At 39.2% G+C, this 24,743-nt stretch overlaps 3 protein-coding genes across 7 annotated transcripts; 1 reads left to right on the top strand and 2 right to left on the bottom strand.

Moving 5' to 3' along the window:
• Positions 1 to 108: 108 nt before the first annotated feature.
• LOC113733829 (squamosa promoter-binding-like protein 1) lies at positions 109 to 8,468 on the bottom strand. The gene is made up of 11 exons (XM_072081590.1): positions 7,191 to 8,468; positions 6,718 to 6,899; positions 4,995 to 5,158; positions 4,507 to 4,914; positions 3,562 to 3,636; positions 3,363 to 3,470; positions 2,952 to 3,069; positions 2,686 to 2,827; positions 2,428 to 2,578; positions 1,393 to 2,001; positions 109 to 785 (listed from the first exon to the last, which is right to left on the bottom strand). The coding sequence occupies exons 1-11, from the start codon at positions 7,787 to 7,789 to the stop codon at positions 327 to 329; spliced, it is 3,015 nt and encodes a 1,004-aa protein (XP_071937691.1). The 5' UTR covers positions 7,790 to 8,468; the 3' UTR covers positions 109 to 326.
• Positions 8,469 to 13,317: 4,849 nt separating this feature from the next.
• LOC113733828 (pto-interacting protein 1-like) lies at positions 13,318 to 17,812 on the top strand. Of its 2 annotated transcripts, XM_072081587.1 has the most exons (9): positions 13,318 to 13,624; positions 14,305 to 14,342; positions 14,637 to 14,755; positions 15,126 to 15,376; positions 15,478 to 15,604; positions 16,409 to 16,682; positions 16,785 to 16,917; positions 17,079 to 17,165; positions 17,374 to 17,812. In XM_072081587.1, the coding sequence occupies exons 3-9, from the start codon at positions 14,674 to 14,676 to the stop codon at positions 17,503 to 17,505; spliced, it is 1,086 nt and encodes a 361-aa protein (XP_071937688.1). In that variant the 5' UTR covers positions 13,318 to 13,624; positions 14,305 to 14,342; positions 14,637 to 14,673; the 3' UTR covers positions 17,506 to 17,812. The 2 variants fall into 2 exon arrangements, with proteins under 2 accessions (XP_071937688.1, XP_071937687.1); XM_072081586.1 differs by lacking the exon at positions 14,305 to 14,342.
• LOC113735301 (probable receptor-like protein kinase At5g18500) lies at positions 17,780 to 21,910 on the bottom strand. Of its 4 annotated transcripts, none has more exons than XM_072081582.1 (9): positions 21,359 to 21,910; positions 20,961 to 21,060; positions 20,206 to 20,865; positions 20,002 to 20,106; positions 19,696 to 19,818; positions 19,441 to 19,611; positions 19,148 to 19,277; positions 18,449 to 18,661; positions 17,780 to 18,287 (listed from the first exon to the last, which is right to left on the bottom strand). In XM_072081582.1, exons 3-9 carry the CDS (start codon positions 20,844 to 20,846, stop codon positions 18,180 to 18,182), a joined length of 1,491 nt encoding a protein of 496 aa, XP_071937683.1. In that variant the 5' UTR covers positions 20,847 to 20,865; positions 20,961 to 21,060; positions 21,359 to 21,910; the 3' UTR covers positions 17,780 to 18,179. The 4 variants fall into 4 exon arrangements, with proteins under 4 accessions (XP_071937683.1, XP_071937685.1, XP_071937682.1 ...); XM_072081584.1 differs by having other exon boundaries at positions 20,961 to 21,011; XM_072081581.1 differs by lacking the exon at positions 20,961 to 21,060.
• Positions 21,911 to 24,743: the final 2,833 nt, after the last annotated feature.

Here is a 24,743-nt window from a genome sequence, read left to right as displayed (position 1 = left end):
CAGATAATATCTTCGACTCCTTGCACCCAAAAAACAAAAAAAAAAAAGTCCTCCTACACCCCCTCATCCATATGGATCATCTGCCACCAAGAATTATTACAGCCTATGTTGCGTTAATACATCAGCTTCAGATAACTGATCTTTCTTTATGATCCGAAATAATCACAAAGCATGAATAAATATACATAGCTACAGCATTGTAGCTCCTACCTACATAATATTTAGTACTTATATGAGATCAATACAAACATGGGCAACATCTTTTTTTCAAGGGAAGCTTTTATTTTACAAGCCCCACTCCAACAACAATGCCGCAAATTCCCACCTCAGCTTGATCCATACTCCAAATATTCCCACCTGAAGGGACCATAAACATAATCCACTTCCGGAGAGCTTTTAAATAACAAAGCCACGCAAACACAGACAGCCGCAATTGCAACCATCGAAAGCATGGCCGGCCTGTAAATTGCTAGCGATGTTCTGTTCCTTCCATAAGCCAATTTCTGCTCACACTGCCTGCAGTGTACGTGACTTGGTTTCACCACACTCATCTCAGTACTGAGGCTGGAAACCTTCCTTGCCTTATTTTCATCTGCCGTTTTCTGGTTCATGCTGCTCTCTAGATGACCATCAGGAATCTCAAGCACCACATGCTGGCTGCCCGATTTTTTATTGATTTTCTTTTGGACCAGATGGATGTATGAGTAGTGACCTCGCAAGCATGCATAATCATTTGGTGTCAATCCTGTGCTGTCACGGGCACTTCTCCATGCTTCAACTCCCACCTGAACAAAGCAGTCATCAGACACTGCGCTAAGATAGCTACAACCAAAGCAGAACAGTCATCCAAACAAGCGCCTGCTCCGAGTACATGCAGCTTTCTATCTCAGGAAAAACCTCATTGAAAAATTGACCCCAAAAATAAATAGTAAAAAAATAACTGGTCTAAATTTCAAAAATTATGAAAGAGCAATTTGCCCTCCTGGATCCCTCCATTCCTGGCCACACAAATGCAGAAGCCAAAGAAAGAAGCAAAAGATCCTGCAAGAGCCGTGATGGCAGCAAAGTGCTGCCGGGGCATACAGGCACACACGCACAGGTGTATTGCTCATCAAGAGTGAAAATCAATTATTAAGTACCTAGAACACAGGAAAAGAAGAACAGACAATGCAAGCCACACCAAGGCAGTAAACACCCCCCAACTCCCCTCTAAAATTTTAAAAAAAAAAAAAAAAAAAAATTGCTATCGAAGAGATTATAGGGTTACATTGATTGTTTTTATTCCTTTTTCTGGTTTTTTCTTCCTATTAGGAGCGGGGCATGGGCAGTATTTTTCCATTTCCAAAAGTAATGTTCCACTAATAACAATATGCATATTAGGAAGGGCCATACCAGTCCAGGATCATCAGTTAATGCATCCAACACATGCTCAGCTCCATCGCGTCCGGCTGCTATGTGCAGAGGAGTCAAGCCCGCAGGGCCTTTGACGTCAGGTCTAAATACATAGCGGATTGGACTTAATTTATTCAGATCTGCATCTGGATGATATCTTAGGAGGACCTCAACCATGGACCTACAATTTCGCCGAACAGCTCTATGGAGCAACCCAATGTCCAGCAGTGCATCTTCAATTGAAGAGCGTTTTTCTTCACCCATGAGTTTGTTGAACAGAACGTTCAAAAGCAACTTGACCACTGCACACCAGTCATGTTCGACTGAGAACTCTATAAGCCATCTGAATCGCTGGAAGGGAAATGTATCCAAGTTGGGATCTTGTTGTCCCAATCTAAACTTCAACTGACTTCTATGGAGAAGCCAACCAATTTCATGTATGAAGTCCAGAGCTTGGTTCCTGTCTTCTAAATTTTGGTTGTCTCCGTGTAAACCATTAGAAATTTCAGCAGCCTCAATGACGCTCTCCAGGGTAGATATTTCAGAACAAACATCGTTCTCGGCAACTATAAATGGAAAGAAGCTGCTGCTTAGACCATGATCCTCAACCTAATAAGAAGGCACTCAATCAGGAAAAAACAAACCCCCATTGTATATAAAACATTGATTATGTAACACCTGAGCAACAATATGACTACTGACACCAACTTCAACAACTATGTACTCTATAATGAATTCATATCCAACCTTGACCATTGATAGTGCAAATATCTGTGAGCACCTGGAGGACAAAAATCAAGTCTTAAGCAGGTAATCAAAACATTGTCACAGAAGACTTCAGGGCCAGGCCCACTTTGCTCTCTGAGAGGGAGAAAGAGAGCACATGTAATTGAAAATAGAACCTTTTGGCTCATATATCTCATTTTATAAGTTTGTTCGCTCATATATTTCATGCTTATAAATTATCAGCACACCTTCTATTTCCTAAGCAAGATTTTTAGAAGCTTGCAGACCATAAGAACCTATAATGAATACCTCTATAAATCCCCTGCCAGTAACATCTGGTACAGTGCAAGTGAAGTTAAGTGTCTGGATCTCAGCATGCTCAATGTATAGATCAGCTCCGCCTATTACATCAGCACAACGTTCCTGGGCTAAATATTTTCCCTCTAGTGCACATAGTAACCTGAAAAGGTACAGATAACACGCATCAACAACTTGAGACAAATTCAAAGATTTAAGATGTCAAGCACACTTACAGATCACTATCTTATGAATGTCTGAGGAGAATACCTAGTGGTGGGTTGAGATAAGTTGATTCCTCTAACTGAAAATTTAACTTCACCAGAGGCGCAAACTGCAATTGGCTTGATATTTAATATCCTGCAACTTTTTTGGCTCTTATGCGGTAATGGTGTGTCCAAAACAATGCAGCCTGCAGCAGGACACATCAAGATATCCAATCTTCCTTTAGAAAATGCAAGTGTTTTCCATAACTGCTCTAAGTATAATAATAACTGGAAGAGATGCGAACACTACAAGATAAAATGAGAACAAACCATCATATACAAATGCCACACGATGCCTCACTCGAGCATATATCCATCCGCTTTTCCAGAAAGAATCTGTAGATGCATCAAGAAGCCTCCTCAAACTGGAGGTGAGATCATAACACAGCTGCATAGCAGCAGTAACTTAGATCAGCACAGAAGATTCTACAGAGCTGAAAGCATGACAGCCAGATCAAGCTCAAAAAAGAAAAGCCCAATCTGGTTCACACAACAGTGATGTCAAGCTCATTCCCTCTTTATGAGCTTTATTCAAGCTGAAGTCAAAGTTTGATCATAATATGATATAGTCAAGCACAAAGAACAAACAGAGCTCTGTTAATACCAACAGAATTAGCGATAACTTCCTCTATAGTAGCAATAAGAGCAATATACTTTTAGTGATGAGTACCAAAAGCTTACCTCTTCCCATGTGGATTTATCCATGCGTATGTAAATTGTTAGTATGACACAACCAGGTCTGATGTAGCTTTCAATGTCACTAGGACTGTGTGATAACCAATCAAGAATCTGCTAAGCCATTTTACAACACAACATCAACTTTAGATGGACAAAACAAGAAAATGCTGTCAAGCATCATGGATATCGAACATCCACATACCTGTTTCCTAAGGGCAAGAGGAAAATCACTAGGGTCTTTCCCAAAGAGTTTAAAAACTATTCGATCTGTGCGGCTCTGGAAAATAGCAAAATTCCGTTGTCAAGAATAATTCACTTTTGTTTTGGAAACGTGTCACAGACGGATCACATAAACTAAAGCGAATCATATACTGTCCAAGTTTTGCTCTCCCTTCAAAGGACTACAAAACCTGCTGCCTTTAAAAAGCTGAAATCCAGATGGAGGTGGCATTACCCAACCAACTGTTACCGTTGGTTCTGTAGGTTATATTATTATCAATTTTTGGTATTGAAAGAACAAAATTTTGTTTTTGAAAATATGAAACTAAATGAGCTGAACAGAAGCCAGAGAAACATGGAATCAACATCAAAGCCAATTCCTAAACTTCAGATACTTCTCCAGCATTTGCCAGATGATTTCTTTTATAGTACAAAAAAAATAGCTTCTTAACTAGAGCGAATCATATACTGTCCAAGTTTTGCTCTCCCTTCAAAGGACTACAAAACCTGCTGCCTTTAAAAAGCTGAAATCCAGATGGAGGTGGCATTACCCAACCAACCGTTACCGTTGGTTCTGTAGGTTATATTATTATCAATTTTTGGTATTGAAAGAACAAAATTTTGTTTTTGAAAATATGAAACTAAATGAGCTGAACAGAAGCCAGAGAAACATGGAATCAACATCAAAGCCAATTCCTAAACTTCAGATACTTCTCCAGCATTTGCCAGATGATTTCTTTTATAGTACAAAAGAAATAGCTTCTTAACTAGATGAAGAGTGTTATAACAGGATGTGAAAATCCATGTGTATGTGAGGGATAGTACATGCTAGAGTGGAGTTATATTTTTTGCATGACTACTGCAAAATGCAACTGTTAAAATACTAAACAACGAGCAAAGGAAGGCTAATCAAAAGTATCACTCATACCTGGGCCTCTCCACTGGAACTGGATGGTGACTGCGTAGATGTAGAGCCTGAGTTCCCACTTGGCTGGGGTGGGCTAGACTTGTATGGGTCTTGATACACCCATAAAGGGCAGCCAGAAGAAGCTTTTCCAATATGCGTAGGGCAATCAGAACTTTGTAGATTTTCTATACAATCTTGAGAATCATCATAAGCATTATTCAGGTCAATGTTATTCATTCTTGTCTTCCCAACGGTAGTACCCAAGGAACTTGCTTTGGTCAAGATGCCTTCTATTGGAGGTAAAAGTAGAGTGGATTGAGCTGGAGATGAAATTCGTACAATCCCGTTATCATCATCTCCCAAAATTCTTTTCTGTGCTGATTCAGAAGCAGGCATGGTTGAATATTGCAGCATATTCCTAGAAGGGTCCTGCAAATTGAAACAGTCAGAACTCAGAAGTGCACCGGTACAGGGAAAAATTCAGCATTTTGTAGAACCAAATTTGATACCTTTGCAGGATTCCCATCAGATGTCCCAGCATTTTGCAAATCTTGAGATCCAGGTAATAATCCAGTCAAGTTTTTCTCATTAACTATACCAGCAAGACCAGCCAGGCTTCTCAGTAAATGGGATAGCAAATCCTGATCCTTTGTTTGATCTGAGCTATTATTTGCTGCAAATGACAAAAAGGTGGAACCATTAGAATACAGCAAACTTGTACTGCAGTTCACAGCTAAACCTAAAACGAAATGCTCTGGAGAAAATTATCAGGCACCTCCTATGTTCTAGCATTTGCTTTCAGGTTTGGCACACAATTATGATCTATTCTCTACATCATCAAAAGGTGCTGATTTCAGTATACTTGTGCTTTTCCAATCATCCTTATGGTCTGATGCAAGCTGAATAACATATTCACTTAAAAACTAGATTTTTGAGTTTTGAGGGGCATAAGGTGCAGCAAAACCCCTTGATCCCCTTCATCATTAATAGTTTATACACGCTACTTCTCGCTCTACAATGCAATGCATCAACTCTATGGCTTCATGACCAAATAAAGGCCTTCACTATGCTCACGATTAAACTCCACATCCTAACCGTAAAAACAACTTCCCCAGTCCAACGTGAGATACTGCAGTGGACTAGCATCCCCAAGAGCACATCTAAAAACAAGACCTGATTTAAATACATCAAGAGATGGCATGACATTAGCCAATCTTGTGTCACAAAATTTTTCATATCTTAGGATTTTGCTACCCCAAAAAAAAAAAACAGCAGCGCTATTTTGTTAAAATTGAGGTAGTTTATCTAGAGTGGACGCTTACTAAAGAGTAATATAGGTGTGACGTGTCATGGAGATGGACCTATAGGGCACTCATTACCAGGTACACACAAGAAAAATCTAGCTTCAAAACTGCCTTGCAGAAGTAATTGGCACCAATAGACAATCTCATACTACTCCATAAAAGTGCTACTCAACCACACTGACAGAACTTTAGAGGAAGTTATCCGATACTTCAATTGTCATCCATCTGTTCATGGCCCTGAAGTAAACTTGGTACTTGCTGCTTTTGAGGCAAAATCACCAAGTTGCAGTAACTTGGGCATCAAACAAGAATTGGCATTCCACCAATAATTCCATCACCCAGTAGCCCATCTAAAGTAAACAGCAAACGACGGTTGTGAAGGATGTAAACAAAAATTATTTATTGCAGTACATAACTCTAGTTCACAGAAATTCTACGCAGATTTGAGAACCAAAATCCATCCTGGATTCTCACAGCATCTATTATCAATAGCCATCCTTCGCATTCTGTTACTGTTTCACCTCAAAAGTCATCCTTTTCATCAGGAAGATTAGCCATTCCACATTGTAGGGAACAACCATGATGTAGTGTCATCATTACTGCAGCTAATTTTCATAAATTTCTCAGGTGAAGAAATTGAAACTTCGAACCCTCATTTAAATAACGGTCACTTGCACAGAAAAAAAATTGGCTGAATAAGCCACACACTTTGTCTATCGCCTCACTGATCATCCCGGCTCAAACAGAAAATTCATGGCTCAATGGCACCAAGTCATTGAAACGTCATGGACAATAAGTGGTCAAACAAAACCATCCATGCAACTAGAGTCAGAACCAAATTGAAAACCCACCAAAATCCAGGAGAAAATGAATTTCTAAGAAGAATGTGATAAGAGACTAAATGATTTTCAAAGAACAAAATACTTACAGTGTATATTGGAGAGTATCCTTAGCAAACTGATAAGTAGATAATTACTGCCCCGTTCATCTGTAGCTGGGGTACCGCTCTCTACGCTCTCTGGATGTGTCTTTCTTCTCCGTCTGTTATGACCTGCTAAACGCCTACGACAGCTCCGCTTACCTTCATCAAACTCTTGAAGAACATGAAACCTACTCGAATAGAATCAGATTGCATCCAACTAAAAAGATGATTACTTTGCAGGGAAGGGAAGTGTCTAACTTTAGTAGTCCATTTAAAACAGAAGATTTCCCATCCAAATCAGATCAAAGTGTTGACTGGGACCACAAACCATGCGGTTCGCAACCCAATTACTTTTGCATTGCAAATGCGTAAAAGGAAGAACCCAATTATAGGAATAGTACACATAGTTGTCACAATTATAAGAGTGTCCCACGTTCACAAACAAAATTACACGAGAAAAAGTCGATCAAGAAACAAACCTGCTACACTGCTGACAGAACCGTTGCATAACATTCCCAACCAAAGCTCTGGTAGCCTTAGAATGCACATCACAGACTTTATGTCGCCGGTGATAATCCTTAGCATTGCTCAAATCAGCACGACAATCCTCCACTTGGCAGACAGCACGATTAGATGAAGGCCCCACAACTTTTGTTTTCTTCCCACTCTTGCCCTCCCACTTATCCACATCGCCTTCTGTGATAGGGTACAAGTGGCCACCCAGCTTCAGATGAAGCGATCCTGCCTCATCAGTCAACTCTTCATCTTCCCCATCAACACCCCTCCTCCTTTTCTCCAATTCCCTCTTGCCTTTGTCACTCCCGACAAACATTTCATCAGAACCAGATGATACACTGTTGGACACAAGGGAGTTTGTGGGAATTTCTGATCCTGTGGGGAAGAACTGCCTGCTCCTACAATCGGAGGGCAGAGAATTGAGTGGTGCAGCGGTAAACAAGTCCCCGTCCCACTTCCAATCATTCAAATCCCATTCCACAGTCCTCTTCCCAAGAGCCTTCAAATCTGACACCACTGGACCATAATAATGGTAGGCCTTTCCCCCAATCTTGGCTTCCATGGTTGAAAACCCAAATCACCCAGAAACCAAAAGGCCAGAAATGGTAGGTAGATAGACAAGTCTCCAACAGCCAATTCCACGGACAGAAGAAGAAGAGATCAAACCCTTTTTTTTTGTTTGATGTCACCCGCCAATTAATGTCACTAAAAATCCAGAAAACCCGAGAAAGGGTAAACCCCACAAAGCCCCAAATACATCCTCCTCGAATCTTAATTACCAACACCAACTACATCTCCCCAAAAACCCAGAATCCTCCTCCGACTCTTTTATTAAAGTAGCTAAATTTCCGCAACTTAAGAACCAGATCGTCTATGTATTATAGTTATTTTTGGGTTATTATAGGAAATAGTTACAGTGTAGATGAACAACAACAAGAAACAGTGGTAAGTTTTGTATGCTAGTAGCAGAAGACAGTAGAAGAGAGTAAGCAGGGAGGGGGGGTGTGGATAACTGATAAGAAGAAACAGAACCTGGCGAGAAAGTAGGGAAGTCAAGATTTGATCCGGAAGACGTGCGGAGGTGGAAGCAGAAGAGGATCGCCGGCGATTTAGAGAGGGAAAGATAATATTTAGAGAGGAGAGAGAGAGAGAGAGGAGACAGGATTTAACAAATGGAACCAAATGCAGAAAAATAGCAGAGGGGGAAAATCAGGTGTGTGGTGGGGTTGGGGGGATGGTAGGACGGAAAAAGAAAAGGAAAAGAAAAAGGTGGTATACGAAAAAAAGAAAATATTTGAGGGACAGCTAGAAGAAGGAACAAATAATTTTTTTTTTTTTTGGGTTTGCAGCACTAGTAAAAGTGGAGGATTGGCAAGAAAAGAAATAATAATAATATGATGAGTGCTGCAAATAGTGCAACATAATAGTAATAATTAATATTTAGGTTCTTTGTACCCATAGCCATAGGGTGGGGAGTATTTATTTAATATTAATTTTATTAGTAGTTGTGGCAGTAGCTAAGTATGCATTAGGGAGTGCCATTTACATAATTACTATTACTAATTATTCACTTAACCGGTGCCCTCTTCGAAACTCTTTTGTAGTAGAAAGCAGTCGCATCGTATCAGGGCAAATACCAGCAGTCAAAACCAAATACTCTGCTAGTACAAACTCAATCCAGTTAGTTAGCGCCTCGGCTCGGTCACTCACTCGCGTCGCAGGTCCACTAATTTCAGGTTAACTTGACGTATTTTCCTGTCAGCAAACCTAACAAATCAAAAGATAAGATTAATAGTAGTGTCTAAACACAACAACAAGTCAAACATAAATATGATGAATCTGCGCATTCAAATGATTACTTTCATGTCTTAACGTAGTTGATTACCCCCCCCCCCCCCCCCCAACACCAAAAAAAACACTTGTTCCGTACGATAAACACAAGTCACATATTAATTGCTGCCTGTTTGTTAGTGATTTTTGTTAAGCGTTCCTTTTTCCTTTGCTTTGCCACAAATTTATCCCATTACATCATAAACAAATTTTTTTAATTATTTTTTAATCTCATATATCTCATATTAAAAAAATATTACATTAATATTTCTTTAAAAAAATATTTTAAATAATCTCCTGTCCAAACACATCCTAGAATTGAGCGTGTTTTGATAGAGTACTACTTGAAATAAGTACCATAACACTTTTTTTGATACAATAATGTATATGACATAAAAAAAATAGTTGAAAATATAAAATTATGGATTGAGAAATGTACTTATGACATAAGCTAAATATAACGTGAAATAATTCAGCAATCCAAATAGGGCTCATCGTACTTTGCATAGCTTCTTAGAGGGAAAAGGTCAATACTACTAATAATATCACCCCTCCCATTACACTACCTTTTTTTTCCCCAACCCAATTGCAAGGGATTGATGCAAGGGATTGGGTTTAGGTTCGGATCTGATAAAAAATTTTCGAATTTGGGGTTGAAAAATAATTTCAACACTCGAACTCGTTTATTCTAAGAACAAAATGGATTGGATATGAAATATAAGATTTCGACCGGGATTCAACTCGGAACCGAACAATATATTAATACTTATAAAATCTAAATATTTCTAAATAATTTTTTTTACCAAATTAACAATTTAGTGATGATTTTGTAAATTGATTTGTGGTTGGTTTTAAATTGACTATTGCGAATTATTTGTGATTCAATTTGTTTAAATTTGAAGATTGGATTTGTAATTGATTTTGAAAAATTAAATTTGAGGCCTTTAAACCCGAATTCGACTCGGACCCGTTGGACCTGTTTCAGAGACTTTAAAATCAAAACTCGTTGGAATCGGGTCCACTACAGACCAGCCGGATCCGGACCCCCCAGGGGGTTGATGCCCCTAACCCCAACCCCATTTAATGAATTAATCTCGCAATTTAAGTACAATGCGTGGCGACTAGAGTGCATTGGAAATCGTCATATCCAAAAACCTCAAAGTCTCTCGTATCAATCGGCACACGCACCACACCACACCACATGCAATGGACAAATGAGTACAGTAAGCTACACATATGGGCTAGCATGGAGATAGAGAGTTAAAAACAATTAATATGGGTAACGGTACTCAAATTTGGCCTGGTTTGGTGGCGAGTTCTTGTTTGCGATATAATTCAATTATTATTATCAAGTGGGTAATGTATGTATGGTTGAAGGAGGATTGGTGGCTATTAACTTTATGAGCTAGCCTGGAAATTTTAGCCCATTAGCGGACTTGATTTTGATCAAAGAGCATTAAGTTGGATACATTTTTTTTTTTGATAATGGATCAAAGAGCAGTATTAAGTTGGATACATTTTTTTCAAACTCAATTGTCAAGAATTCAAACCAAGCTTTAAAAACTCGGTAGTGCTTTCGTTCGCTGAAAATCGTGTAGCAGTAGCATGCATGGTACTCATTCCTAAAGGAGCTAGACTAGATAAGAGGGCAAATCCGACGATGAGAGTCTTTTTGTTGCTCTGGAGACGCCGGCCGCCTGAAACTGGAAAAAATTGGATAATATATAGAAGACTTTTTGTTAGGGTTTAGGTTTATGTAAAAATATTTTGAGCCAAATGGAGAAAATAATAATAATTTTTTAAAAAAAAGACAGCTAGGGAGCAGCACAAGGAACGATGGACTGGCCGGAGGGGGAGTCCATCTCATCTCCGTTGGTCTGGTCGACGCAGGCAGCAAGTAGTAGTAGCAGTACATTTGAATTTGATTTGAGCGAGGAGACGCGACGAAAATGATGACGATGATGATGATGAGGAGGAGATAATGGCAGGGGACCAACCACCACACACAGAAGAAAGCAAGTGTTGTGTGTGGGGGCAATTACTCTGGGAGTTGCGGGACCTGCATATTTGTCCTTCCTTTGCTTGCTCGCGATGGCGGATTGGAACTGTCAATTTTTTTTGTGGTCAGCGGTCGGTACGTAATGGCCATTTGCAGCAGATGCTCGCTGTCTGTATAAAAATCAAATCAGTACAGGACTGCATTATTGCTTCTCTCGTCGTCCTCCTCCTCCATCGTTGTATTTATACATATACATGTATATATATATATGTGTGTGCTGCTGGTGACTCACATCCGTCTCTTTGTGTCCGCTAGTTTATTTCTGGAGAATTGGGGCACAAATACGACGTACATATACATAGCTGATAGCAGTTGTTCGTTACTGCCGCCCTCGCACGCTATGCTGCTACCATCAAGACTCCCGTCTCTATCTGCTTTTGCTGCTGGCAGCAACCGTGCACGAGTACTACTACTACTCCAGTCCCTAGTAGAAGCAGTTTCTTCCTCGTGGCATGAAATTCCAGCTGCATTAAAGAATCAACAGTCAGCGATGAAAGGACCATTCCGCCCCTCGCCGCCCTCAGCTTGTTTCGTCGGTCGATGTGTAATTATTCTCATTTTCTACATTGCCAGTGCGCATCTGGGGGCGGGACTTTGTAGGCTAGAGGATAGAAACATAAAAATTTTAATTTGTAGCCACGGCGGCGGCCCCCTCTCTCCTTTCCTCTCTCTCTCTCGCAGAAAGAACAAAGAAGTTGAACAAACAAAAACTTTTACTCGGTTCTTACCTTAGGCTATGTCTTGACTTTGAACAGCAGCACTACCAAAATCGAACCGAATCGAATAGTATAATAGATATTCCCTTGACTTGAGCATGCGTGATTCTTGACGGCCCCAAAAAAAAATGTCGAAGCTGCCAAACGAATCGTTAAAGTCCATGACGTATGATTCTTAACGGACCCAAAAGAGATTGGGCGTCCAATCACAACAGGTATCCTGGCCTTTATGCCCAGTCATGGGCTGCCATCAGCCAGCCTCGTTATATTTGTAGCCCTAATCGAAAGTTTTTTATTTTATCAAAGCGAAAAAGGCCAAAAAAAAAAAGGGTTTGTTATGATTGCAACTACCTCCCTTGAGGTTCAAAAAATTCCCCAACAAAATATGATGATCTGGTAACAAATGATGATGCAGGCACAAAAAAATCCAATGAATATCTTATATTGCACAAAATATATTAAATGACAAAAGAAAGAAATCAAATATCAGCAATACTTGCTAAGTACATAATCTTAAGATAGGCCCTTGCAGCAAAATCTAGGCTATGTTCTAAGGCATCGTTTTTTTAATGCGCGGGCTTTTTTTTTTTTTTTTTTTTTGCTAAGTAAGTCGTGAAGAAACCCTTTTTTAACAAATGCATCCCTATTATACAGGCTATTTATAAAACTAGGTAAGAAATCCATTTAAAGGAATTAGCAATTGAATACAACGTGTTAGGTGAGATGAACTTAGAGGTTTTGGATAAGAAAATATTTGCAAAATGTCGCTTACTTTTTTCCTTTACACTCAATTTTCACTTAGAACTTGTGAAGTTGTCAATACTCTTTTTATAACACTAAGAGGGGTGGATAAGTGTAATTTTTCAAATCTCAAGGGAGGTGGCGCAATTGTCAGGACCCGAGGGGAGGTTTATGTAATTATCCCTCTTAAAGAAAATGTGAATGCACAGTAGTGCAGTGCTGCACGCCAATCATGAAAATTTCCAAAGTAATTCTCCAGCCAGCCAGCTGTGGTTTGAAATTTTGAATGCACATCATCTATCCTCTAACAAGGATCCTAATTGTGTCTTTTTTTTTTTTTTATATATAAATTATTATTATTTTGTGGTGGTTTGGGGCCCAATAAAATGTTTCCTTCTCATCAAATTTCATTGGCCGCCAATTAAAGTGCCCATTCTTCTTCTTCAACATTTTTTGTGTTGCTGATTGATTGTTTGATGGGTAATTCAGGTGAACCTTTGACCGTAAATGAACGAACAAACTCCCCCCCCCACATCTCCTCTCAACGAATTATATGAGTTGTGAGTTGTGACGGCGCCCCAATCATGGACCGAACCTCGTCCGCACTGACAATTATAATTATTACGCCACATTTCTTCTTACGCGCTTCTTCCCAATCCAAGTACTTTTGCTTGGAAAAAAAAGTATTTTATACCCAGTAGCCCCTTTTTTTTTTATTTTTCCTTTTTTATATATACTCCTATAAAAAATTATGCTACTGCTCACCTAGCGTAGTCCAGCCTTTGTTCAGAAATTTTGCTTAGACTTTGTCCACCGGTGGACCGCCACCCACATTTCCCCACTATACTACCACTTCGCCCCTCTGCACAGCCACCGCTACCTTCCTTGCAACTGTAGCTAACTGCTTCTTGGTCTTGGTTCCTTCTCCTTCCCTAGCACCCAAAAAAGAGAAAAAACAAAAAAGGAAACCCACAGCTTCCACTCTTACTTAAACCGTCTCTTCTTTCTCCAGCGTTAATCTGCGCTGACCAGACTCCCCCAACAGCCAAAGGTGATTCTTTGCTTCATTTTCATCTCTCGATTTTTTTTTTTTGGGAATTTCGCTCCAACCTGAGCCTTGATTACTTTGGAAAGATTGAATTTTTCTGAATGCCTTTGTGATGATTATTTGCGGATGCTTTGATATGCTTGTACTTTGCTGCAAATTAAGTAAGTAGGATTACAATTTTATTTTCGTGCTTCCGGGTTCCACTCCTCTTTTTTTTTTAATTATTTTTTTGGGAGGGAAAGGGTGAACCAGTGATGAATTTGCTTCTTTAGATACCGTCCTTGACTGATTGATTTGATTAATTCGTCTTTTTTTGGTTATCGTTTAGCATGTGTGTCAGCGCCTCGATGTCCTCCTGAAATCCTGTGTCTTGTTCCTACTTGCCAGGATCATGCTTTCTTCTAAGTTTCCTGTTGTCTTTTCATTTCATCTCTCAAGCTAAAACGCGTATCGTCCTTATTTTAATTCTCTGCTTACGGTTTCTGAAGCATTGCAGCGCAATAGTTTCCAACTGCAGCTTGATTTATTATTATTATTTTTTTTTTTTGTTTTACGTATAAATAACCGCCCTTGTAGAGGACAAAATTTTGAACTAAGTTTGCGCTTCTGTTACTTGCTGTACACTCACTTATTGACCTAAATGTTGCTTTGCGCTTGGCCTTATGCCTTACAACGACATGCAGGCACCACGCATCCAAATCTTGGAGAAAAGCACACCGGTGTAATTATCCCTAACGCCAACTTGGATGTGTTCTGATCTTATATGTTACTCATATCAACTTTTACCATCTAAACAACAGCTCTAGATACGAAGTTGCTTATCAGAATACTTGTCTTGTATCTAGAACACCACTACTTTTGGCCATTTATATGGTGACTGTCCTTTAATATTTGTTTTTAAAAAAATAATAATAATAAGGACTTGCAACGAAGCAAATGCTTTATGTTCTTATTTCTTGAGCACCCATGGTTTATCTTTCATTTCTATAATTAGTCATACTGCTTGCTTAACCAGATTACAAGGGAAAAACAGAGGTTGAAGAAAATAAACCATGAGCTGCTTTGGTTGTTGTTCGGAAGATGACATGCAAAAGACACATGATCATGGACCATTTACAGCAAATAACTTTGCAGGTGAGTTTCATTCTGGACTTGTATTTCTACTGAAATAGCTAATTCCATTCTATGTCACTTTGATGGGCTAGAGTGACCTGCTTGACTTTTTAACCTCTTAGTTTCTATTGAAAGCCGCCTCTTTTTACCTTGAATATGAGACAGAAAATGTACATAATTTGATTTCACCTGCCATGGCTTCATTTACACATTTTTAATTAGGTTGTTGAAGAAGACTTTTGGCTTTTCTAAGCTACAAGGAGACATACTTTGTCACAGTAATGTTGTGCAACTTAACTGCGTGCTGTTCACTTGTTACTTTCTGCAATTCTCGTTAGTAAATCTTCGAAGGGACCTCATCACAATAAAACTTACAGTAAATGCTTTGTAGGTAATAATGCAGGCTTTCGTGTCCCAGAATCAGTTCCAAAGGACCAACCAGCCAAAAGGATCCAGCCAATTGCTGTCCCAGCTATTCCGGTTGATGAATTGAAGGACATCACAGATAACTTTGGTACAAATGCTTTGATTGGTGAGGGATCATATGGAAGGGTATACCATGGTGTCTTGAAAAGTGGCCAGGCTGCAGCCATAAAGAAGTTAGACTCCAGTAAGCAACCAGACCAGGATTTCTTGGAACAGGTTGGGGCCATGTAGTTTAGTTTGTAATATTTTTCAAAAAAGGTACTTGATCTAGATAACTGATAATTACTACTTGTGCTATTTGGTGCATGGCTTTCCAGGTTTCTATGGTATCAAGATTGAAACACGAAAATGTTGTTGGGCTTCTTGGTTATTCTGTGGATGGCGGTCTCCGTCTCTTAGCCTATGAGTATGCTCCCAATGGATCTCTGCATGATATTCTTCATGGTATGTTAAGAAAATATTTTCTTTTGATGAACTTAGACATTGCCACTGCAGCCAAGTGAAGATTGTTTTACACAGTAATTTGTGTAGGGAACTCCTTCATTTACCCCTGGGCTAGTGAAGTTTCATAAAGACAATGAAAGAGTAAATATGATTAACCTCTTTTCAAAGTTTTCCCTTTCTTATCTGGTACATATGACGGCATCAGTATAAATACTGATGCAATTGCATTTTCAGCTGTCCTCTCGTTGGAATATGGTTTTGCATAATTAGAGTTTCTTTGGCACCTAAACAATGTCGATACTTGAAAAGCATTTATAACTGTTTTGGAGGTACTATCCCTCTTTGCTGTTGCTTAATGCATGATGTTTATGCATCTGAGTAGATAAACACGTACTCCGTCCTTAACAACTCAAGCTTTTAATGAGCTAGTAAATCTGCAATCATAGTGAGGTTCTTATAATCTGTTCTTATCACGGAACACAGAAATCACTTCCACTTTTTTTGGGCTCTTCAAAGTGTAAAGGGGCAAGATCGAGGGAGTTATATAGATAGCCTTACTCTCTTTCAAGCTGCTTTAGCTTTAGAATAAGAAGGTGACTCAAACACGAAACAATGGCACCTTTTTGAAGTCGAACTTTCTATTGCAGTGGAAGAATGTTTGTGCACTTGCTTCTTCACAGTATGCCACTTAAGAAAACCGCAGCAAAAATTTTCCCTAGTGATGACTTTTGAACTCTCAATTTATTTGTCCACTATTGTTGCTAGTCTCAATTGTGTTGAATTACTGTGCAACTGTGGATCCAGGACGAAAAGGTGTTAAAGGTGCTCAGCCAGGTCCAGTGCTATCCTGGGCCCAAAGGGTTAAAATTGCTGTTGGGGCTGCAAAAGGCCTCGAATATTTGCATGAAAAGGTGCAGCCTCATATTATCCACCGCGATATTAAGTCCAGCAATGTTTTACTTTTCGAGGATGATGTCTCCAAAATTGCTGATTTTGATTTGTCAAATCAAGCCCCTGACATGGCAGCACGCCTTCATTCTACTCGAGTCCTGGGGACTTTTGGTTATCATGCTCCAGAGTAAGTGTTTCGTGTCTTGTGTAGTGGCTATAGAGATAAACCTTTGTGCTGAGTTTTAGTTAGTTTGAAGTTGGTCTGATCCTGATTGATTTTGGGAGGCAGGTACGCAATGACTGGGCAGCTGAGTGTAAAGAGTGATGTTTACAGCTTTGGTGTTGTTCTTCTGGAGCTGTTGACTGGTCGTAAACCTGTGGATCATACGTTGCCACGAGGACAGCAGAGTCTGGTAACGTGGGTATGTGGTCTATCTCATTGGTCGTATTAGTGATGGAGGATTGTCATCTTTTTTTTTCCTCTCCTAAGATTTGTTTGCACGGTGTCAGTCTCCATTTGGGATTCAATTAGAATTGATCATCAGCATTCTATAGTTGATGGTTTCACATTTAAATGAATTAGGCGACTCCGAAACTCAGTGAGGATAAGGTGAAGCAGTGTGTTGATGCTAGACTACAGGATCAATACCCTCCCAAGGCAGTTGCTAAGGTAATTATTACTGTTCTCTTTGGTCTAGAATCAGTCAGCGTCCTGAACATGTGAAGGGCCTCTGCTCTTTATTTTATAGTGCATTCCTTTCAAAGTTCATTTGCTCTTGAATACACCTAAGTCGTGCCATCAGTCAGTCTGTTGATTTTTCTTCCTTTCAAAGCTCATTTGCTTATATTACGATGATGATTGGGTCCTCCAAAAACAGATGGCTGCCGTCGCTGCCTTGTGCGTGCAATACGAAGCAGATTTCCGGCCGAACATGAGCATCGTAGTAAAAGCTCTGCAGCCTCTTTTGAATGCTCGAAGTGGAGCTTCCAGTGAAACACCAAACCTGTGACTGCGCAAAGCCAGTGGTTTGATTTATTTAAGCAACCGGCATGAAAGGAAGTAGATAGTCTAGTTTCATTCAGGCATTCAATCGCCAAACTGTAGAGAGTTGATTTTCAATCGTCCAAGTCCAACGTAAATATGCATTTGGCTTTATAATTGTTTTTTTTTTTTTAATGAATCTTTTGTACACTCAAAGGGGTATACTGACTAGTACTATATTGTATTGTATGGACTGAGTGATTCAAAAAGCAGAAAACCAAAAAAAAAGAAAAAGAGGATGATTATTATGATGAAACAAACCTTTTTCGTGAAAATTGGAAGATCCTTAAAGTACAGCATCATATCTTTCAAGAAACCAGCATTATGCGTCCGCGAACCACCTATAATATCTATATCTATCTACTGGAGTTTGGGTGCGTGTGTGTAAATAACAAGATGGAAAGAAGAGACGAAGGCCTGTACAAACTTCTTCTGTACTGCTCCCTCCCGTCATCTGTATCTTTCTTATCTTCTTTATCTATAATATAGGTAAAAAACGATACAGACCAAAAAGGCCAAAAACCATACAGTCCACCACAACAAGCTCACTTCCGAGCCTGCCTTTGAAACGAGAAGCAGCAGCTCACAACCTTGGAAGGCCGTTCATCTTCATTTAGGATGGTTTTGCTAGCTGGGCAATGCTTAGCCGTCACTTCTTCTCAAAATCGGATTTTCGCTCCTATCTGTCTCATCATTCTCCCTCTGAGAGCCCGGTTGATTTCTTCGTCTTCTACCACCCTGATTGTGCAACTGAGCCAAAGTCAGATCAATTATCAAACCTTAATAATGCTGGCGTGGCATCTAAAATGACCTCCCACAAAAAAGAGGAATTAGCAATGTCCAAAACTGACTATACAGCAAAGGATATCCAAATGAGAAACGGATTCAGCTTTTAAAAGTTCAAACCAGACCTTTCGCAATACTGGATACTCTTCTGATTCAAGCATGCGAGCAACCTGACTCATAATGGGTCTCTTTTCAGCATCAGGATCAACACATCTTAAAGCGGTCAAAAGAGCCCGTTTGAGGGCTGTTGTTGGTGGCCTGGTCTCAATTGTGGGGTCAACAACTTCTTCAAAGCGTCTGCTCCCGACCATCACCTTGAGCCAGTCAACTAAGTTTACCTGAAACAACAACAACAACCCAAAAAGAAAAAATCAAATCAAATCAAATCAAAGCTGTAACTAATAGAAATACAAGGTTCACTTTAGTTGAACCCACAATACATGTCAAGAAAATTTTGGATACAAGTGCGGTAGAGCTTCCAAGAACGATAGTCCTTCCTGAAAAATCAAGCCTAGAGTAGCTTAAACCATGAATATGTGTATTTCCAAACTTCTATATCAAACTTGGATACTGTAGGTTCAAGAAAACATCGGAAAACAGAGGAAGGGAAAGTAGATAAAGTACAGATTGTGATTGATTATGGCTCAAGATTGTAAAGTGCAGTTTCATATGATTCATGACAACTTTTATCTGAATCAAAACATTTTCAAGTTTAAACAATCCAGTTTACTCCTTAGTAAAAGCATGCCACTTCTTCGGCCAATACCTTTGATATTTATAGACAAACATATGTATATATGATCCAACATTGCTGTCTATCATACCTCAGGTGCAGGGCGACCATAATCTACAGGATCTCTTCCAGTAATGGCTTCCAAGAGCACAACCCCAAAGCTATAAACATCACTCTTCTCATTTAGGAGGCCACTATTTGCATATTCAGGTGCAACATATCTATATGGGTTAAAAAGAAAGAGGAGAGGGGGGGGGGGAGGAACAGAGAATGTCAGAAAAAGAAGAGCCGAGTTTGGGTTAATTGGAGAGCTCGTAAACAGAAAGCAGTAAGGAAGAGGAAACTTTGTCCAATTGAGATCGGATATCTGATATAAATACCCACCCAAAGGTACCCATAACTCTGGTTGTAATGTGACTTTTTCCAGCACCAAGCAGCTTAGCCAGACCAAAATCAGATAGTTTAGCATTGAAGTCATCATCGATGAGTATATTGCTTGACTTTATATCTCGATGCACCACTTTGGGCTCAATTGCCTCATGCAAATATGCAAGACTGCAAGAAGCATATCTCGTTTGAACTTAAAATGGAGCCTAAGAATAACTTCAAAGACAAGAAGAAGTTTGTAGATGGACTTACGCTTTTGCAGTGCCTACTAAAACTTTCATACGAGCCTCCCAAGTAAGATAACCACGATGGCTCATGGCTCCATGAAGCCATTGCTCTAGATTTCCATTGTTTACATATTCATATACCAACAACCTGAATTTTATAGGGAAGTCCAACAGAGGTAAAGTAAAGTTAGCTCGCTAAATGAAAAAGGCCTTGAGGTTTAACCACCTGATCAGTAAATTTTAAGGGTTCAAACAAAATGCCGATCTGCATCTCATTTAAATCTAATGCACAAATGAAAAGAAGATGAAACAGGTTTAAGCAGTAATGTGCCTGTGAGTTCCTTCAATACAGTAACCCAGAAGTCGAACTAAATTTTTGTGGCGGACATGACCAATAGCCTCAACTTCAACCCTGAACTCCTTCTCTGCTTGCCCTCTGGAAATTTAGAAACAAGAGAAAAGGCTTCTTGTTAATTATTTATCAGGTTCTGTAGAATACTTGAGGTACCTTATATAAACCCATCCGAGAACTTACATATTGTTGAGGATTTTTTTAACAGCAACAGGAGAGCCGTTTATCAGTCGGCCACGATAAACAACTCCATATCCACCCTCACCAATAACATTTTCCTTGGAAAATCTGTTGGTTGCAACTTCAAGGTCCCTAAGCGTAAACCAATGACCCCAACCAAGGTGAGAAAACTCAGGAAGACCTGATAAAGGGGAAGAAACAGCTACTGGATGTGAATTATATATTGCTCCAGCGCCCCCCTTTTCCCCTGACTCACATGCGACACCTTCTTTCTCCAAATTAGTAAAGGAATCATATTGACTGCTATTATCAGCATTCATGGCCTTTTCACAGCTAAGAAGCTTATCTGAATCTTTATCACTAAACTTGTCCTGAAGGGTAAGGAAATCAATATCATGGGCAGCATAATTTTTGGCTGAATATTGGTCAACCTTGATCTCTTTAATTTCCTTTGATACCTTGGGAATTTGGCTAATTGGAAGAGTGGCACTGCCTCTTTTTGATCTTTTACGTGACAGACAAAATGGCAGAACCAAAACAATAAACACAAGGAACAAGCCCACAAGCATGGCTATTAAAACCCACACCTTAAGGTGAAAGATGTGAGTTCTCTTTGACAGTTCAAAGTTAAGGCCGGATGCCATTTTAAACAAATGAAAGCACCTGCAGAAAGAAAACCGAGATATCATGAAGAGAGTTTGCAGTGGTAACTAACCCATATAAATCGTGATGGCATTCTTGCTCTAGCTATTACTCACTTTTAATTTAAAACGCAATTTACTTTAGCCGAATTCATATTGCCCTTCTGTCTGCCCAGGTATACATTGTCTTGCATCAGCAAGAAGAAAAAGAGCAGCACTACATGGGAGAAATGGTTGAGCAAAGGCAACCAATGAATCACAAAAAAATAGTAGCTTGAACAATTTTCAGGAGCCACAAAGTTCTGACATAAAACAGAGGGAGAGATTGCCCAAAAAATATGACGTTAAAGAAGGAGCCAATACACATTATCCAAACACACGGGAGGACCGTATGCAGACTTTCAGAGACCAATCAAGAAAAGAAATGAACAGCAACTGAAGCAGCAAACAGCAAAATGTTCCACATGTAATGAACAAAATCGCAATGAAATTGAAGCAAAGCTTCAAACTTTTACCTTTATTTTGATGAGATTGAAGAACGAGGGACCTTTCTCTCCAATAGCTTTTTATTTTGACAACTTTACGGAGAAAACTCTGAACCCTAGATCTCTTCTTATGAGAGGAGGCCTGAAACACATTTGGAAATGTACGCAAGTTTAGGCTCCCAAATTAACTCCCACTTTATCAAGAATCCCAAGTATACAGGAACTTTTGCAGGATTTCCTTTATGGTTTCTCCTAAATGGGAATCCTGCTAAGAACTACTACTACTACTGCTGCTATTCTCTAGAACAAGCAAACTTGAATAAGTTAAGCAGTAGTCCAGTTGAAGAAAGTGGCCCTTTGGGGAAATTGAATTAGTGATGGCAGAGGCCACATGGAAGTCTGGGAAGCAACGGTGGCGATATGAAAACTTAAAAGAAAAACAAAAGGAATGCTATGCTACTAAGAAGAGGGCAGGGAGTTATCAGTGGTAGGTGAGGCCTCTATCTAGGAACATACAGTAGAAGTGAAGCATGAAAGTTGAGGGCTACTTTATGGTTTGCTTTTCCCTTTTTTGGGTTCATCCCAAAATTGAAACTTGAAGGGCTACAGATCATCAGAGTACTAAGAAAAAAAAAATTGAAAAATACTGCTACATGTGATGGGCTAACTGCTGGTATCCTATTTGTTCTGCTGTTGTTGTACTACTAAGTACTCCCTCCCTTTTTTTATAATCGACGTTTAAGGTTTTGCACAACAATTAAGAAAAGTTTTTATTGTTTAAATCTATAAACTACTTTTCTTTTGTACCCTCATTAATTATCCAATTCACCCATATTTTCTCTCACTAGAGTATTAAATGGTGCTGTTTTACTAGGGCAAAAGTAATGCAAACTAACTCCCACCATAAATGGGATAATTGCAGAAACCTCTACTGAGGTTTTTGACATTTGCACTGACCTCCCCTTTAGTTTGAAAAATTACACTGACCTCCTCTGAGGTTACTAATTCTTTACAAATTCAATCCAAACGATTAAAATATTGTTTTAGGAAGTGAAATTAGAATTTTTTACTAAATTTGTTCTTTGTATTACATGTCCAATGAATGACAAAATACTACAAAATAATTAATAATTAATAAATTTTAAGGAGCATAATTTATGAGCATTTTCCTTGCTAAGAAATTTATCTTAGGATAAAAAGGGGTAGTGCATTTATAGCGGCGAAGGAAGAAGGAAGAGAGAGGGGGGCGGGGTATCGGGGTTGGTTGAAATGGATTTTAATTTGAACAGCTCCTACCACATAATGATTGGGAAATGCAACCTTAGCCCGGTCGGTTGGAAGTCAAAGAAACAGGCTGGATGCCCCTACCCTGCCAGTTGCCAGTTTTAGTAGTGCTGGCCCCCAGCTCCGGGACCCGACCCCCGGGGGTAATTTCTCTCGTGGAAATGCTCTAGTAATAGGCTTTAATAGTACAAGTACAAAAACTGACTGGGAAAAAGGAAAGAAGAAAAAGGTGCCGAAGACGAGGAAAGAAGGTGTACTTGGGTATATAGCTCGTCAATCATGATCATCTGGTGCGGGTGGGTTGATGAATGCGCCAAGTAAATCAGCTTCAGCAATAGACGATAGTTGTGCTGCTACTGCCTACCCACCTACCAAAGACCCCAACAAAAAAAAAAAAAAAAAAAAGACAGACAGGGAGGGATGTATTATGTATGTACGGTACCGTGCCTGCAGCCAGTGAAAGTCTGAAACCCTTTGCTGGTTCCGGAGACAAATTACAACCAACTGCCCAGGCAAGTATAGGAGTACATCCTCATTGCATACATGCATGGGCTAGAAAAAGAAAGTTGGCTGTTGTTTGCCTGCTAATAATTTGGTCAACCAAGCAAAGCAAGGTATAAAAATTAGTGGCAGAATTCACCAGATATTATGCCTTGTCTTGTGAGATGAAACGAATATGTAACATCGACCGCTTCATTCTATAATATATTAGTGTGTATATATATGTATATGGCCTCGTACCACTCGACTGCTTCATTCTTTATTTATGGTTGGCGTGAAAGCCACCAGCTAGCTAGCTAGTATTTCATTTCAAGCACCTCTTCCATGGTAGAGTTGATGAAGTAACAACAAAAGATTTTCTGAAATGTGTTGTTTCTGCTGCCATTTCTTGAACCCCGTTAAAATTTACCTACTTGAATTCTTCCAGAATAGAAAGTGGAAAATAGTTCTCATCGACAAACTCTCTTCAATTCCATGCTCATACGTACAAATATGGATTGGACGGCAGTACTGGGATAATTTTGTCAATTCGTTCATCATACTGTTTATTCATATGTTCATTCATTGTTGATCCATCAAACTCGTACTGCTGCGATCCTTGTCAACCAAAACATTTTTGAGGTTTTTTTCAAACTTTTTCTCTCGCGGACGCAGCAGATATGTATATTTGTTGTTTTCCGATGCACAGTCAACATCCGAGGGATAATAGAATTAATGCAAATGGTGAAGTTGCAAAGTGGTTGGCTACTAATTAATTACAAACACGCGTGGCGTTGATACTAAAAAATACCCAAGTCAATCACGATTAAGGTTTGCTCGGAGTCGAGGTAACGTATTAAAGAGAACTTTACATAATAATACAATTTTTAATAAAAGCATTTATTAAGTACTTAAGTGTTTTTAACTATACTGTTTGGAGACATAGTTTATAATAAGTCCTTATCGTATTAAATAATGTGTGATTTCAAATTTTTGAAATGTATTTATCTTTTTTTTTTTCATTCATAATATAAGATAAAATCATTAAATTTAATAGTTTATTTTGTAAAATACAAAAACTATTCTAAAAGCACCAAATTTTAACTGTACTTTCAATACCTAATATTTCACTTCTAATTTTATGGGATGAAATTCACTAAACGCCCTTAAAAATACTTTCTTTTTTCACCTAGAGGCTTTTTTTTTTTCTTTTTAATAACCAAAAGCACTGCAACCCCAAATTAGGCCTTACTATAAGATCAAATGTATTTATCTTTTTTTTTTTTTGAAAGAATAACGAAAAGGAACGGGGCTCTTGCACCCTTGTTGGAATCTTCTTCACAATGTTGTTTTTCTTTTTTCCTTTTTTTGCCCCTTCTGGGCCATCTTAGCTAGTTTAATCAATGTTAAGCATGTATGGAAAGGAGTTTAGCAATGTAACTGACCTTAGAAAGCCTCCTTCTCCCCGCGGGGGGGAGGGAGAAAGAAGAAAAGAAAGGAGGATCATGCTTAACAGTAATCTAAATAAGATCATCCCAGGACCCAAATTCGAGGAGGAGATTATCCCAGACAGGTTAGTGTGCAAGCTAACATGCAAATTCGGACGAGAGGATGTCGTAATAGCTTTTTTAATTAGTAGTTACTAATTTAA

The sequence above is a fragment of the Coffea arabica genome, chromosome 3c (genome assembly GCF_036785885.1).
Source record: "Coffea arabica cultivar ET-39 chromosome 3c, Coffea Arabica ET-39 HiFi, whole genome shotgun sequence".
Taxonomy (NCBI): domain Eukaryota; kingdom Viridiplantae; phylum Streptophyta; class Magnoliopsida; order Gentianales; family Rubiaceae; genus Coffea; species Coffea arabica.
The sequence above is the reverse complement of the archived record's forward strand: the minus strand, read 5'-3'. Positions and strand labels throughout refer to the sequence as shown.

Excerpts from the sequence above, each read along its gene's own strand:
- LOC113735301 (XM_072081582.1), bottom strand. The coding sequence starts at position 20,846 with ATGGCATCCGGCCTTAACTTTGAACTGTCAAAGAGAACTCACATCTTT. Across the intron at positions 20,107-20,205 it reads AAAAAAATCCTCAACAATAT|AGGGCAAGCAGAGAAGGAGT; the intron begins GTAAGTTCTCGG and ends CTAAATTTCCAG. Across the intron at positions 18,662-19,147 it reads ATGGTCGCCCTGCACCTGAG|GTAAACTTAGTTGACTGGCT; the intron begins GTATGATAGACA and ends TTGTTGTTTCAG.
- LOC113733828 (XM_072081586.1), top strand. The coding sequence starts at position 14,674 with ATGAGCTGCTTTGGTTGTTGTTCGGAAGATGACATGCAAAAGACACAT. Across the intron at positions 15,605-16,408 it reads TCTGCATGATATTCTTCATG|GACGAAAAGGTGTTAAAGGT; the intron begins GTATGTTAAGAA and ends CTGTGGATCCAG. Across the intron at positions 16,918-17,078 it reads AGCAGAGTCTGGTAACGTGG|GCGACTCCGAAACTCAGTGA; the intron begins GTATGTGGTCTA and ends TAAATGAATTAG.
- LOC113733829 (XM_072081590.1), bottom strand. The coding sequence starts at position 7,789 with ATGGAAGCCAAGATTGGGGGAAAGGCCTACCATTATTATGGTCCAGTG. Across the intron at positions 3,637-4,506 it reads GTTCCAGTGGAGAGGCCCAG|AGCCGCACAGATCGAATAGT; the intron begins GTATGAGTGATA and ends GCTATTTTCCAG. Across the intron at positions 3,070-3,362 it reads ATAAATCCACATGGGAAGAG|CTGTGTTATGATCTCACCTC; the intron begins GTAAGCTTTTGG and ends GCTGCTATGCAG.